This window comes from Sardina pilchardus, chromosome 14 (genome assembly GCF_963854185.1).
Source record: "Sardina pilchardus chromosome 14, fSarPil1.1, whole genome shotgun sequence".
NCBI lineage: Eukaryota > Metazoa > Chordata > Actinopteri > Clupeiformes > Clupeidae > Sardina > Sardina pilchardus.
Genome location: NC_085007.1, coordinates 24897968 through 24915467, shown reverse-complemented (window position 1 = coordinate 24915467; position 17500 = coordinate 24897968). Strand labels below are relative to the sequence as shown.

The following is a 17500-nucleotide window of genomic DNA, read 5'->3' as shown; positions in this document are numbered from 1 at the left end:
ATGAAAAAAACATTCTCCGCCTAAAGAGAACCAGTTTTCAAAGTGAATATCAGATTGGAAACATAACATAGCATTCCAAAACCTCTATCAATCAGTACCCCTATCTATGGGAATGAGTCAAGCCAAGTTTAAAGCTTGTAGGGAGAGACAGTGCACTGCTGCACATGTTGTAATACTTTAATGTTATGGCGAAAATGTAGAACTGTAGATGGTGGTCTATGGTGCTATTTGACTTCATTAATGTACCAGATTGTGACAAATTATGTTTAATGGACATATCACTATAGTTATCAATTCTACCCAAACATTACTGCTCTCTCAGTTCTTTAGGATTAGAGGTTAGTAACTAGTTAGTAGTAATAACTTTGTAATAGTCGTATGGCAAAGGTATTTTTCCCCATCCAAGCAGTAGTGCTCGGGTATAGGCAGCCAACAGAAGAAGGCACATGAAGGGTGGCATGCTTTCCCCCCAGCTTTTAACCACAGAGGTCAGGTGCTTGGAGCTTGGTGAGTACAGGTCAGGTTCTTGGAGTTGACGATATGTGGATGAGGAAAGTGGAAGTCAGTGCAGTACCAGGCAGTGTCGATGTCCCTGACCAGGACTCAGACTGAGCACATGGACATGGTCCCTGGGTACCTTCTGTTGGCTGCCTACCTGAGCACCACTGCTTGGCTGCACTGTAAAACCCGGGAAGTTAACTTAAGTGTAAATAAGTCATTCAGCTGAGTTATTTCTATGTGTGTAGTTTGTGTTGGGATAACTTCAAGGAGTCAAGTAAACTACTGTATACTCATTTTATTCACCTAATTTCAACTTGAGTAAAATACAGTCATGGCTGAAAGTGTTGGCACCCATGTTAAAGTTGACTAAAAAAAGGAATGTAAAATCATCTTCTGGAAATTGATCTTAATGCCTTAAGTAATAAAAGTAGAAAATATCCAACCTTTAAGGACACCAACTTTCTATGTGAATGAATAATGTATCATAAATAAATAAATGTATTGGCACCCCTATGTAACCCTATGGGAGTTTAACACAAAGGGTTAACATACTGTAGGGGCAGGCAGATTTTTAAAGGCCACTTATTTCATGGATCCAGGATACTATGCATCCTGATAAAGTTCCCTTGACCTTTGGAACTAAAATAGCCCCACATCATCACACACCCTTCACCATAACTAGAGATTGGCATGGTGTTCTGTTCAGTTTATTTGCATTGAGCTAAATGAGCATCAAACAGGCTAATAGGCTAACTGAGCAAAACTGAACAAAACACCATGCCAATCTCTAGGTATGGTGAAGGGTGGGTGATGATGTGGGGCAATTTTAGTTCTAAAGACCAATGGAACTTTATCAGGATACATAGTATCCTGGATCCATGAAATAAGTGGCCTTTAAAAACAAAAATCTGCCTGCCTCTATGGGAGTTGAGAACATAGGGTTAACATAGGGGTGCCAATACGTATGACCCCAGTCTTTTAAGGAAGAACATTTATTTATTCATGATACATTATTCATTGCATGGGGTGCCAACACTTTCAGCCATGACTGTATATGCCACTCATTTCACTTAGGTAATAATGGCAAGAAGTATATTCACAATAAGAAATGGCTGACCACACATTACATTTCCCAGAATGTCACTGTCCATAGTATTCTTCTTAACACATTATCACATATTAATCTTGACTGAAATTGAATCTTAAATGCAATAGTTACTATAGCTGTTATGTTATTGTGTTATTTACATTGACACCACACACCATCAAGCAGATGACTATCCACAACAGACTTGGCCTGTGGGCTGATTTTAAAATCTTAGATCATGTGTAATGCTTCTGACAGACGTAATGATAATCTGAAGATACAGTATATCATGATGGCCAGTACTGCCATTGTAATGGCAGCTGAGATGTGTTTGGCCTCTTTGACAAGTTGTCTAAAAAGAAATGCAAGTTGTACCTTTGCAGTTGAATGGAATGGATGTCAGCAGGGCAGGTGAGCAGCAGGCAAGAATGATGGCAGGCAGGTAGACAAGCAGGTGAGTGAAGGCAGGCAGGCAAGCAGGTTGGTGGTTGAGAAACAAACAATTGAATCCAGTAATCCGAGCAGTGGTTGAAAAAAGGCACAAACTTAACGTAAAAAGCAAACGATTCAATGGTAATCCAATTTTGTAAAACTTGTAAAGAACTGTGTGCCTGTGCATCTACAGCTTCTCCTTTGTTCTAGGTCTGAGGTCAAAGGTGAAAGACAGCCATCTTTAACCTCAAAAGCCTCCTGACCGTCTATCAAAATAAAAGTACCTAGAAATAAAAGACACTAAATCAAACTAAATATATCAGTGCTCCAATAGCAAAGATTTTAACCAATATAACCAAAAATGGCTCCTACAGCCATGGTGATAAATATTATGTTTCACAATTACCATCATTCTGCAGTAATCCTATTCATTTAATAGAAATCTAAACCTATAAAAAAATCCTGAAATCTTTACACCTGAAGCTCATATCCTGTCCATAAGAGGGGTAATTACTCAATGTAAACATGCATAATGTGTCTGTATCTCCCCAAGAGACAATACAGACAGACAATAGGAGGCTCAATCACACCATTGGGATACTCAACTTTGTGACACTTTCAAGTGACTATAGGTCAAAGTCAAATTGGGAAACACAATCAACTTTGCATTAGGCCAAGAAAAAGTGAACTTTAAAATGTTCTTTATGTTTTGAGAATGGGCTTCTCCTTAATGGTATATCTGACCATATTCTGAAAATCATCAACACAATATTTTTGCCCATCACCTGGTAAACAGTAAGAAGCCACAGTTAACAGCTAAGAGAACAAAGAAGCATTTACCCATAATCCATAGAAAATGATAGCTCACACATTGAGTACATTGCATTTTTTCGTGTGTGCCTACATAATTCTTACTTGTCATGATAATTCACTCAAGTTGTTATTAGGTGAATAAAATTAGTGTAGTTTACTTGACTCCTTTAAGTTATCCCAACACAAAATGCAATACATACTCTACAATATACTAATAACTCCAGTTGAATGACTTATTTACACTCAAATTAAATGAGTTGCCAAACTCAAATGTCAAGGCATCCGGTTTACTCAAATAATTTCAGATAAGTTAGCTTCCCAGGCTTTACAGTACTCAAATAATTTGAGTTCAGTTAACTTCCCGGGTTTTACAGGGGAAAAACATAGGCCTACCTTTGCCATACGACTATAACAAAGTTGTTATTGCTAACTAGTTACTAACCCCTAACCCTAAAGAAGTGAGAGAGCAGTTATGTTTGGATTGAATGAATAACTATAGTAATATGTCCATTAAATATAATTTGTGTCACAACCTGGTATATTAATGAAGTTAAATAGCACTATACACCACCATCTACAGTTCTTCATTTTCACTGTAATGTTTAAATAATATAACTTGTGCAGCATTGCATGTCTCTCCCTACAAGCTTTTAACTTCGTCTTAACAACCACCCTGATATCTTACCTTATTTGTGTCTTCTAACAAAAAAAAATTGGGTGACACTGACAGCTTGAACCATTACATGTCTGCAAAAGTCGGAAGCCCTTTTCAGAATTGGCCCCCTGACACAACAGTGGCCCTTGTGGTGTGATACTCTTGTGGTATTTATTGATCATTATTTTTTAATGATCATGCTTGCACACAAGTTGGATTATATTACACATTTGCCCAAAATTACAGTAGGTAACATGGAAGAAAAAGGAAGCACTTTGGGGGGAAAATCCGCTTTTTCCATTTTCAAGAATACAGTGTTAAAATGGACAAAATAACATTTTCCAAGCTGACAACCTGTCTAGAACTCATGTTAAGGGGTTAAATATCAATACTGGATAGGTTGTATGCTTGTACCAAAAAGTGTCCGACAAAGTTTTAATATCAGTTTTGGCCCCCTGACTACATCACAGATCCATTCCTGTGCCTCTTCAAAACTGGACGGCCAGTCTTTCAACAGCCCCAAACCCCTCTCCTTCAACCCCCCCCACCCCCCACCCACCCACCCTCAGGCCCCCGATGTGAAGTGCAGCTCTCAGTCTATTCCCTTACCGACAGCCTCGCCATCTGACAGACAGCAGTGGCCTGTGCTTCCAGCCGGAGTGATCCTCCATTAGCGCTTTGAGCCGTAATCCCCTCTAAAGCGGGGCTGGAGCTAGGACTGGGGCTCTCAGCAGCTCAGACAGGTGCTGGATCACTCTCGGTAGAGTCTCAATGGAGCTACAAGCCACCCCACCCCCAACCCCCCCAAAAAAAAAATCAAACGTGGGCTTTTTGGCCCGTTGACACCTGCTGGCTAAACAACATGAACAAACAGCTCCAAAGTCTTTTCTGGTCTTTTGTTAGGCCCTGACAGAAGGGGTGCACACAGGTCACTATGAAAGCGTCAGCGTCTGCAATCACATGCTTTTCAGAATGCTTTTGGTGTGTATGTGTGTGTGTGTGTGTGTGTGTGCAAGAGAGAGTGTGTGTGAGTGAGTGCTCAAGCACCTGCAGCCCTAAGACCAACAATAAGTTCCCAGAGACTCGCCAAAGTAACTGAAGAGAAGAGAAATGAAAAGAAACTCCTTCGCTCAATGCCAGCTGATTGTGGCCGATGACGCAGTACTTACAACACGCAGGAAAAAGACAAAGTTAAAGTCGAGAGTAATTTCCTCTCTTTCCTTTGCTCGTCCATCTCATTCATATACTGACTCATCACCATCTACAACACAGGAAGCTACACATCTGTGTTCAGTTTACTCTGCACATAAAAAGCACGCCTGACAGGGCGGTTGTGTGCCATCGCTGCCAACACATATGAGGGGCCGTCTAGGCCTTAATTCATACTTGGTCTTACACACACACTACTATACTCTCTCACATACACTACTAAACTCTCGCACACACTACTAAACTCTCTCACATACACGACTATACTCTCTCACATACACGACTATACCCTCTCATACATACATTAGGATACATACAAGGATTAGAATAGTGAGTGTGCATGAGTTTAGTGGTGTATATTATGCAAGATTATGATAGTGTGTGTAAGACCAAGTATGAATTAAGGCCTAGGCGGCCCCTCATGAACACACAGTGGCCGCTCACACACACCGCATGCCTGCTCCCCTACCCCTACTGTGCCAGTCTCACTCCTGCTGCCCGGGGTGCCACCGTGAGCTGGCGTCACCGGTACCGCGGAGCTCTCTGGACGGCTGGCGTACGCCCAGAGCTCATCTCCTGTGGCCGTGGCCGTGGCCATTCCCCGCCCCCTCACCCGTGACGGACACTCCATAATGGAGCTCAGGCCTGAGCACCGCCGATGATGATGGCTTCATAGGTCATTTACTGTGGCCATTTGGTGCAAGGCTTGTTTGAGACACACGGGAAGATGTGAAGCTACTCGTGTGTGTGTGTGTGTGTTTGTATGTGCCTTACGCGTGTACATGAGTGTGTGTGTGTGTGTGTGTGAGTGTGTGTGTGTAAGTGTAAAGCTATCAAGGTAATAACTTGCACTAGGTTTTCTTTTTTTTTTTTGTCAGGCGAGCGCAGATGCAACCTTTTCTCTCCTTCAAAGACAGGCTCAGCCGAGATCATGCTCACTCCCCCCATTCTATCCTCTCCCATCATGAAGACATCAATCTCAGGTTCCTTTTTTCAATCATCAAAGGCGCATTCAGGGGGGAAAATAACTCCTGTGAATGCGCCTTGGGCTTTGATGCAGCGACTGATGGGAGCTGATAAAGATGACGTCTTCATGGGCTCTTGCCTCCCTCGGTGCCATTAGTGGAATGTAGGAAAGAGTTACCAAGAAAAAAGGGAATATAATGGTTGTCTACTATGGAACCCCAAGAGGAATGGACACGCAAAACCACGGGGCATTAACAAAATAAGCCAGCATTCTTAGGCCTAGGATGCATGTTCATCACTCTAAAGAACGTGCCCCTGCTTCACGCTCATCCCTCTAAAGAACGTGCCATTGCTTCACTCTCACCCCTCTAAAGAACGTGCCCCTGCTTCACTCTCACCCCTCTAAAGAACGTGCCCCTGCTTCACTCTCACCCCTCTAAAGAACGTGCCCCTGCTTCACTCTCACCCCTCTAAAGAACGTGCCCCTGCTTCACTCTCACCCCTCTAAAGAACGTGCCATTGCTTCACTCTCACCCCTCTAAAGAACGTGCCCCTGCTTCACTCTCACCCCTCTAAAGAACGTGCCCCTGCTTCACTCTCATCCCTCTAAAGAACGTGCCACTGCGTCACTCGAACGTGCTACTGCTTCACTTTCACCCCTCTAAAGAATGTGCCATTGCTTCACTCTCATCACTCTAAAGAGCGTGCCATTGCTTCACTCACCCCTCTAAAGAACGTGCCACAGCTTCACTCGAACGTGCCACTGTTTCACTCTCACTCCACTAAAGAACGTGCCCCTGCATCAATCTAACCCCACTAAAGAACATGCCACTCTCTTCCTCCAGCAGGAGAATATGGAACTCATATCTCGGGTGGTCACTCACCACAAAAACAAAGCTGTGAGCCGACAGTGTGAGCGAAACTCAGCCACTGAGTATTCCTGAGGGCTTCAGCAAGGCATATCAGCTATTAAGCACACTGTCTGTCATCTCCAGAGGCTGTTTCTGTGTGTGCGTGCGTGTGTGTCTGTGTGTCTATATGTGTGTGCGTGTGTGCGTGTGACTCAGTGAGATGCATCCTGGGTAATGATGCAGTGGCATGGGATGGAAATGAGCTCAACACTCCGAGGCCTCTGGGAGAGAAAGCGCTGAGCGGGCACAATCAACCAGTGGAGGGAGGACAGAGAGAGAGACAGAGACAGAGAGAAAGAGAGAGAGAAATGGGGAGAATATTCCCCATTCTTGTGGCTCATTACTCTATCCACTCTACTTACATCCATCCATGTTGAGATGGATACACACGCACACCCACACCCACACACACACACACACACTTAGAACATCTATTATAACAGTAGAATAGTGAGTCCTAACATGACCCTGCTATTCCAAAATCACGGCGCAAAACAGACCACTTCCTCATAACCCACTATACTACAAATACTACAACAATCACAGCGATATGGTAGAGTAACACTAAAATATGGGGGAAAAGAGGGCCATTTTGTTCTTCCTTATATCTACATTATAGATGTAATAACTACATAATAACATTTCATAACAGATAGTAATATCTACACTTTGTGCTAATCATTCACTCCCACTTAGAGAGGGTCGTCTCTCCTCTCCATCTGTGGTGTGGCGTGGCGTGCTCCTAGAGAGCTTTGAGGCTGCTGGGTGTCTGTCGCCCTCGTGTGGCCGTGGTGAGTGCGTGCAGCTGCGAGGGCAGCGGCAGGGCTTTGTTATGCAAAGCTTACGTAACTGGCGAGGGGGTCTCGGTGCCGCCGGCCTTGGGGCAGCGTGCCCTCGCTGGAGCGGTGGCGTACGTGTGCCCGCGTCACTGCCGCTGCGCCCCGCCTGCCTGCTTCTGACTCACATACGGAGACACACACACACACACACACACACACACACACACACACACACACACACAGCGACCTAGGAGGAGGGCACAGCAGAGGGAGCTCGTTCGCTCGTTCGCTCGCTCGCTTGTCTTTTGCACTCTGGCGCGCTTGCATTCTTTTTCTGTCTTGTTCTGTCTGTACTCTTGTGTCTCTCGTTCTCGCTCTCTTTCTCTCCCTCTCTCCCTCGCTCTCCCTCTCGCTCAACCTCGCTCACACAGACGTCTCAGTCTTCTGTCTGAGTCCTACATTTCTCCGTCTATCCCTTTCTCTCGATCTCTCTTTCCAGTATAATGCGCGCACTTCTCTTCTTCTCTCACCCTCTCACTGCCAGAAAGCCATGGTATGATGACTAATACTGAGAGAATGAATTCACATGGTTTATGGCTCAGGGTGTGTGTCAATGCGTTTGTGTGTGTGTGTGTGTGTGTGTGCAAGTGCGTGTGTGTGTAGGCGGTAAGGCGGCGGGGTCAATAACGAGCGTGTGTGTCACAGTTTATGGGGTTAGTGTGGCCTTCTCCGGGCACGTTCCAATTCAGGCAGGAAATCTTTATGCAGGGCTCACACAAGCCTCTGACTTCAGACCAGTCGCTCAGATAGACGGGGAGAAAAATGAATACATTAATGGAGTCGCCGACTGTTCTCAGGCCTCTGAGTAAGTGAGAGTTACCTTGAGGACAATCAACTACTGTATGTGGATTAGGATAAGAATGTGGTTTGGTCACACCCTAATTCAGACTGATTGTACAAATTGGCTTTTGTTCCAGTGCACGTGTGTGTGTGTGTCTGAAATTGTGCATTTGACATTTGCGATGGACAGTTTGTGTTTGTAATTGTGTGTGTGTGTGTGTGTGTGTGTGTGTGTGTGTGTGTGTGTGTGTGTGTGTGTGTGTGTGTGTGTGTGCGTGTGTGTGTTTGTGTGTGTGTGTGGTCGGTCCTTAGTTCTTAGGTCCTTAGGTCCTTGGTTCCAGTGTACGTGTGGGTGTCTGAAATTGTGTATGACATTTGCGATGGACAGTTTGTGTTCGTAATTGTGTGTGTGTGTGTGTGTGTGTGTGTGTGTGTAAGTGGTCTTTACCTGTCTAGGTTGTTCTGTGGCACGCTGCAGATCTGTTTTTACTTTGTTACTGGGGTGGTTGACTACTTTGGTGACGGGTTGTTTGAAGATGGACGCTGTCTGCCTGATGGGGAGAGCTGTGTTCAAGTCTGGCTTGCCCTGCGAGGCAGGAAGAGAAAGAGATAGAGAGAGAGATGAACAGTTATTATTATTATTATTCCTGTGAACGCTTTGGCAATGCATCATGTAGTTTGTCATGCCAATAAAGCATGTTTGAATTGAATTGAATTGAATTGAGATGAAAAGAGAGTAGGAAGAGAGTGAGATTAAAGATGTGGCAGTGTAAAGTGTAAGCTTCTTCCAACATATATAGACAGTATCCACACACACACACACACACACACACACACACACACACACACACACACACACACACACACACACACACACACACACACACACACACACACACACACACACACACACACACACACACACACACACACACACACACACACACACACACACACACACACACACACACACACACACACACACACACACACACACACACACACAGTCGGTTTCTCTTTCTTTAAGGCGGTTTTGTAAGAAAAGGCATCCCGCGTCACCCTCCCAAACACTCCATCAGGAAGCGGTGCTCGTAAACTCCTTTCTAATCACTGAGCTCTGGAACACATGTTTACAGCCCCACAGCAATAAAGCCGGGCTATAGAGAGTGCCTGTATATGTGAGGATGGGACGGAGAAAGAGAGGGCCATAATGTAGGTACATATGTGTAGTGGAGAGGGAGAGGGGCAATAGAGTGTAGGTGCATATGCGCAGTGGAGAGGGAGAGGGGCAATAGAGTGTAGGTGCATACAGTGGAGAGAAAGAGGGGCAATAGAGTGTAGGTGCATATGTGCAGTGGAGAGTGAGAGGGGCAATAGTTGGGGTGCATATAGTGGAGAGGGGCAATAGAGTGTAGGTGCATAAGTGTAGTGGAGAGGGGCAATAGAGTGTAGGTGCATATGTGTAGTGGAGAGGGAGAGGGGCAATAGATGGGGTGCATATAGTGGAGAGGGGCAATAGAGTGTAGGTGTATATAGTGGAGAGGGAGAGGGGCAATCGAGTGTAGGTGCATATGTGTAGTGGAGAGGGAGAGGGGCAATAGAGTGTAGGTGCATAAGTGTAGCGGAGAGGGGCAATAGAGTGTAGGTGCATATGTGTAGTGGAGAGTGAGAGGGGCAATAGATGGGGTGCATATAGTGGAGAGGGGCAATAGAGTGTAGGTGTATATAGTGGAGAGGGAGAGGGGCAATCGAGTGTAGGTGCATATGTGTAGTGGAGAGGGAGAGGGGCAATAGAGTGTAGGTGCATAAGTGTAGTGGAGAGGGAGAGGGGCAATAGAGTGTAGGTGCATAAGTGTAGTGGAGAGGGAGAGGGGCAATAGAGTGTAGGTGCATATAGTGTAGTGGAGAGGGAGAGGGGCAATAGAGTGTAGGTGCATATAGTGTAGTGGAGAGGGAGAGGGGCAATAGATGGGGTGCATAGTGGAGAGGGAGAGGGGCAATAGAGTGTAGGTGCATATGTGCAGTGGAGAGGGACAGAGGCAATAGAGTGTAGGTGCGTATGTGTAGTGGAGAGGGAGAGGGGCAATAGATGGGGTGCATAGTGGAGAGGGAGAGGGGCAATAGAGTGTAGGTGCAAAGCGAAACCAGTCGTTTCGGTGAAATGTACAAAATTAAGTTATTGTGCTCACGTGAACGGCCATAAACTACGCTTTCCGACGATATGTATATCGAGAGTATTACACAAACTATCGCTAAGATAACCGCATCCAAAGTTGACATGGTTCTCCTGTCACGATATGCCAGAAGAGGAGAAATCACCTTTTTAAGCAGCGTGGACAACGGGAATGACTGCAAATGTGTTGAATCTTCGCTGGGTTTAACAGTCAAAATGTATGTTTTCCCGTGAAATTAGTTCACGATATGAAACTGTAGACTGTGTACTGTTGAATTATGCAAAAACGTGAAATTCAACATTTTAACCCGGAAGTTTCTTTATTGTGGATTTTCTCAAAATAACGTTGTGCGCAAAGCGACTGATTTCGCTTTGAAGGGTCACAAATGTGTAGTGGAGAGGGAGAGGGGCAATAGAGTGTAGGTGCATAAGTGTAGTGGAGAGGGAGAGGGGCAATAGATGGGGTGCATGAGTGCAGGAGAGGAATACAAGAAAAGAGAGCAAGAGTGAGAGACGGAGAGCATGTCGTGCTGTAATCAGATGTAGATATGAATCCCGAGTCAGACGGACCAAACGCCACCAGCAGAGGCTCTGGCAGAGCAGGAGTCAAAACAAAGACACAGCCGGGCAGCTGGGTGCAGCGGGCAAACGCAGGGCGAGAAGGACGCCGAGCACAGTGTGACAGAGAGAGAGGGAAAAGAGAGAGAGAGAGAGGGAGGAAAGAGGGAGAGAAAAGGACAGAAGATATGTCGACCGTTGCCAGCCCCTCCCACGCACATTCCTGCAGCCGCCTCAGAGCTGGGTGGCTTCTGAGGGTCAGCAACGACAAGACAGACCTTAACACTAAACCACCACATACACACACACACACACACACACACACACAATGTACAGTTTGTCAAAGTGCATCAAAGGAACCTGGTATTCTTTCACCGCATTTTGGTTAGAGCTAAAAGCTTTTTCATTCTCGCTCTTTCCCTATATTGTTAGCGATCCCTTACCAACCTCCCCCACCCACCCACACACACACACCACACCACACCACACACACACATTCACGCACGAATAGCGACTTCAGTCAAACAAATCAAATATTTTCAATGCAGTGTGAAAGCTTTTCCATGTAAGGTAGACGTATATCTACACAAAGACAGGGAGCTATGTCTAGACAAAAGGTAAATTAAAGCATGGTCACACAGGACTCAACGCTTCTAGGTAACCAAGCTCTTGACCTTGTGGCCGTGGCCCATCTCGCTCAAGCATCTCAAGACACCTTTACGTTCATAAGGAGGAAGAGTGGGTGGTTGTTGGTGGTGGCAGATATACAGGCAGACTAATGAAACCACTAACTGTGAGGTGGACTCAGTCCAACCAGGCTGAAGAGTGGCTTCTGTGTACAATGGTGAAGGGTCCTCTGAGACCGAGTCAGTGCAAGGAGAGAAGAGAGGGAAGAACGGGGAGGAGGAACAAAGAGAGAGAGAGAGAGAGAGAGAGAGAGAGAGAGAGAGAGAGAGGGAGGGAGAGAGAGAGAGAGGCTGAAGAGGAGGAGGGACTGAAGAGATGATGGGAAGAGGAGGAGGAGGAAGAGAAAAGAGGGAGGGGAGAAAGGGCTGAAGGGACACGAAAAGAAGGGATGGGAGGGAACGGTGGAGAGGACAAAGAAGAGCCCAGCGGAAGAAAGGAGTAAGAGAGGAGAGGAAAGGAAAAAGGAGGAGAGGAGGGTTGAGGAAAGGACAGTGACTTCACTGATGATGAGCAGAGAGAAGAAGGAACAGGGGCAAGAGATCCAAGAAGCCAAGAAGCCCTTAGTGCAAAAAACACATAGAATACCATTGAGCAACATCTGTGAGAGGTGTGTATAGTGTGTGTGTGTGTGTGTGTGTGTGTGTGTGCGTGTGTACGCATGCGTGCCACAAGCATGTGGGCCAAGCCTCCGCATTCTTCAGATGTTATCTGAGCAGCTCTGCAGACTGACCACAGCTAAAGCACACAAACACACACGCATACACCCACATACTAAGCAAACAAAAACACGCATGCACACAAGCACAAACCCTCAAATAAGCACGTCCACACATGTGCACAGTCAAACACACCCATGCACCAACACACACACACACACTCCCAACAAGCAGGGTGCGCCAAGGCATTCTGGGAGATGGAACCTGGGCTCACTGCCAGAGGGAGGAGGCAAAGACTGATGGAGGACGGACCCGTCACCATGACAATGATGTGGGAGTTTAACCTACATCTCGCGCCGAGACCAGCCTCTACTTCTGATGTAACAATCAGGCACCATGATGTAACAATGGCTAGCAACCTTTGGCTAGCTGCTCATAGGCCGTTCAAGACTGTGAGACCCAACTCAACAAGGACTTTTAAGCTCTAAAGGTCCAGTATTGCGTCACTGGGCCATGTGCAAATGTTTGAGAACCAGACCTGAACTACTGCAAATGGTCCAACACGGCAATGCCATTTGGTCCATAGTCTGCTCCAGGGACGTTTCACAGTGTCCTCTTTCTGCTGACTGAATGGAGAAGCCAGTTCATTTCAATGGTCTCTTAATCATTTCCAGCCATGAAGAGTAAGCATGAGGGCTAATCGACGAATCACAGGCAGGCTGTCTAAGTCAGTTAAGTCCATGTAAATCGTACAGTGGAACTAGATGGAGAGTATCTCAACAATAGAGCTGATATGTGGTGGTCAAGTCAGTGCTTGAGTGGTTCCGTATGTCAAGAGCATTTATGAGAACCTGTCCCATGATGTCCCTACACAGACAGTGGTTAAACCCAGCTGTCTGATGTACTGTGGTGTTTTCCATAGCCCCGGAGGAGCTCTGTCCATATGGTATTGACCTCTACTCTTAGACTGACCAGAGGCCATCGCAATCTGACAGGAAAGAGAACAACACATGCGCCAATGCACAGATGAAGCACAGAGCGGAAACTCAAGCTGCAGGCTCAAAGAAGCTTCTAGAAGGCTCTTGTTCCGGCAGGCCCGACTCTGGGTGGCACCAGTGTGTACCGTGGTTGTCTGAAAATTGTCGGGGAATTCACAACTAAATATTACTATTAAGCTCTCTGTCTCTCTCTCTCTCTCTGTGTCTCCCTCACACACACAGGCACACAAGGGGCTTAACATCAAACTCCCACCCAGTTACTGTTACAGCTGAATGCAACTGAAGGTAAGCGGGTAAACACATTCACTGCATGACTGCCCTCAGACACATTGTGTGCATGTGTACGCGTGTTTGCGTGCCTGCGTGCCTGCGTGTATGTACGCAAATGTAACTGGCATATCTGTGTCTGACCGTAAGCATTGTTCATATCTGTGTGCAGGATCTGCACGCACGTACATGGCATGCAGTTTTTTGTGCATCCGATGTGGTGTGTGTGCTTTTACGCAAACTGAATATCAAGCGTAAGCAAGATTTATGCATGCATAATGTGCATGTCTGCATGCATTGTGAGTCAGACATAGTGTTTGTCACTACGATGAAGACTGTGTGTGTGTGTGTGTGTGTGTGTGTGTGTGTTTGTGTGTGTGTATGCGCCAGAGCAGAGCATCAGTCTCGTGGGAACCAGTGCAGCTGATGTGCTTAGGTCTGGTGGGCGGTAATGAGCACACACTGTTTCTCGTGTCCCTCTGCTATAGGCTATGGTTAACCAACCACACACGCACACACACACAAACACACACACACACACACACACACACACACATCTGTCTCTAACACAAATGGGCCTTGCCATACCCATCTCATTGTCACACAAACACATAACATACACACAGATTTCTCTTCAGTGTGTGCATGATCCTCTAAATATACACTGTATAAACACACACACACACGCACACACACTGTCTCTAACACAAATGGGCCTTGCAATACCCATCTCATTGTCACACAAACACATTACATACACACAGATTTCTCTTCAGTGTGTGCATGATCCTCTAAATATATACACTGTATATACACCCCCCCCCCCCCCACACACACACACACACACACACACACACACACACACACACAAGGATAAGATGAGCAACTGGATCAAACTCTAACTTAACGTGGTTGATTTTTTTGTACGCAGCTCCACAGCTCCTCCTCCCCCTCTCCCCCTCCTCCTCCTCTCCCCCTCCTCCTCTTCCCCTCCTCCTCCTCCTCTCCTCCTCTTTCTCCTCATTGTGCACAGAGAGACTCCCTGTGCGAGCACTGCACGCATGTCTGCACCACCAGCCCCTGAGACACACCAGAGCTCACGCAATCAGGACCCAAAACCACCACACACACTCTGCACAACTGCAGCTAAGGCACCAGCAGCAGCAACATGACCATTGAACATGACCATCACGGGCTCAAACCCCCACACATCTAGGGAGGAGACCGGTGTGCATGTGTGTATGTGTGTGTGTGTGTGTGTGTGTGTGTGTGTGTGTGTGTGTGTGTGTGTATTTGTGTGTGTGGGTGGGTGAGAACTCCTCCCATAGTTCCTATCCAGGCCTGGCGGAAGGATCTAAGAATTTTCATTGTCATGTTTTTGTTTGACGCAAAAACATTCTAGCTGTAATTGCAAACGTTAGGTGGATGAATCACACACCGCCAAAGCGAAAGGAAGTTTCCTACCATCCGGTGAAGAAGGTGTGATGACTCTTGCCTGCGATATTCACACCACACAAGCGCTCTTCACCACTCAAACATGCACTAGAGAGAAATAAAACAAAAAAACAGGCTGCAGTATGGGCCTACTGCTAGTTAAGCATATCAACTGCTCACAAATAGGGGGTTGGGGGAGGGGAGTATCTACAAGCGACTGCACACCTACAATTTAGCAGGAGTGTTGAGGGAGGGAGGGATCGTGTGTGTGAGTATGTGTGTGTATAATGTGTGTGTGTGTATTTGTGTACACAGCCGCAATTTTATTGAGGCTAAACGCGCAAGGAAGCAGAGGACGATGTGTACGTGCAGGATCTGATGGAGAACCCCAAGAGAGAGAGAGCAGGAGCTCACAGCCCAGCTTTCCACCAAGAGACAGGGCGAGGGACGAGAGAGAGAGAGAGAGCGCGAGAGAGAGAGGGAGAGAGAGAGGGAGAGAGAGACAGAGGGACAGAGAGAGAGAGAGAGAGAGAGAGGGCGAGAGAGAGAAAGAGAGAGAGAAAGAGAGAGAGAGGGGTGAGAGGGAGAGAGAGAGAAAGAGAGAGAAAGAAAGAGAGAGAGAGAGAGAGAGAGAGAGAGCAGGAGCCTACTGCCCAGCTTTCCACCAAGAGACTGAGCGAGGGACGGGAGAGAGAGAGAGCGAGGGAGAGAGAGAGAGAGAGAGAGAGAGAGAGAGCGAGGGAGAGAGAGAGAGAGATGTGAAGAGGGAGCGAGCGCGGGAATGAGAGAAAAGGGGGGAAGGGACACAGCAAAAAATGATCGGTGAGATAATGGACTAGACATGCAAGGCAAACAAAATCCATCAAGCAAGTCCAAAATCAACAACAACAAAACAACAACAAAAAGGCGGGGAGGGGGAGCACGGTGGAAGTGAGCAGCGCGAACAAGTACGTTCACCCGCCACCACAGCTCTCTTGGCACAACGCCAGACGTCTGTGCTGGCGGGCACAGCGGAGAGAGAGAGACACACACACACACACACACACACACACACACACACACACACACACAGAGATAGAGCCTGCACATTCACACGACAGCCAGCGACGCCTTGTTCTCCTCGAGCATGAGAAATAGAGCGGACATGCGCACGAGTGTGCGTACACACTCAAATGCACACATACAGTGCCTATAGAAAGTCATCATACCCTTTTGAAATAGTTACTTTTTTTGTCTTACAGAACTGAAATCAAAACCCATTTTAAAAAAAATCTTTTCCAGTTTTATTTACAAATGTAGCTGTACAACATCAAAATAATGAAAAAAAAGTCAACAGTTCTGAAAATTAATAAAAAATTAAAAACTAGAAAAACAGGGTTGGAAAAGTCATCATACCCCTGACTTAATACTTTGTAAAGCTTGCTTTTGCTTTCATTACAGCCATCAATCTGTTTGGATATGTCTGTATTATAGCTTTGCACACCTAGATAGGGGAATATTTGTCCAATTTTCCGTGCAGAAATGTTAAAATTCAGTCAAATTCTGTAGGGAATGGTGATGGACTGCTCTCTTCAAGTCAATCCACAGATTTCCTACAGGATTCAAGTCAGGGCTCTGACTTTGCCACTCAAGGATATTCACCATCCTATCCTTAAGCCACTGCTTTGCTCTTTTGGCAGTATGTTTAGGGTCATTGTCGTGTTGGAAGGCGAATAACCTCCCCATCCTCAGCTGTTTAGGAGAGGGACGCAGGTTTTCCTCAAGAATTTGGGTGTACTTGGCAGCATCCATTTTCCCTTCTATCCTGACCAATTGCCCAGTCCCCGCTGAAGAGAAACATCCCCAAAGCATAATGTTGCCCCCACCAAGCTTCACAGTAGGTATGGTGTGTTTTGGGTGTGTTTGGGTGTGTATACTGTGTTTGGTTAGCGCCTGGAGCTCAGTCCAAAAACTTCAATCTTAGTCTCCAAAAAGTTCGATCTTAGTCTCATCTGACCATAAATGCTTTTTCCACATGGTAGCAGAATATTCCAGATGTGTTTTTGCACTGAACTCCAAGCGCAATGTTTGGCGAAAATCAACACAGTACACCACCAAAAACACACCATACCTAGTGTGAAGCATGGTAGGGGCAACATTATGTTGTGGGGATGTTTCTCTTCAGCGGGGACTGGGCAATTGGTCAGGATAGAAGGGAAAATGGATGCTGCCAAGTACATCCACATTCTTAAGGAAAACCTGCGTCCCTCTCCTAGACAGCTGAAGATGGGCAGGTCATTCGCCTTCCAACACGACAATAATCCTAAACATACTGCCAAAAGAACAAAGCAGTGGCTTAAGGATAGGATGGTGAATATCCTTGAGTGGCAAAGTCAGAGCCCTGACTTAAATCCTATAGAAAATCTGTGGATTGACTTGAAGAGAGCAGTCCATCGCCATTCCCTACAGAATTTGACTGAATTTTAACAATTTTGCACAGAAGATTGGGCAAATATACCCCAATCTAGGCGTGCAAAGCTATAATAGAGACATAT

At 46.1% G+C, this 17500-nt stretch overlaps 1 protein-coding gene across 2 annotated transcripts in view; it reads right to left on the bottom strand.

The window, feature by feature from the left end:
• The window catches only part of mbd2 (methyl-CpG binding domain protein 2), a 47190-nt gene that overhangs the window by 15235 nt on the left and 14455 nt on the right, over positions 1-17500 (bottom strand). Inside the window, exon 3 of one of the 2 annotated variants that reach the window (XM_062554948.1) lies at positions 8642-8779. In XM_062554948.1, the coding sequence (XP_062410932.1) occupies positions 8642-8779 (138 nt within the window). Of the gene's footprint in view, positions 1-7419; positions 7960-8641; positions 8780-17500 lie in introns of those variants that run through there. The other variant, XM_062554949.1, reaches the window with a different exon arrangement.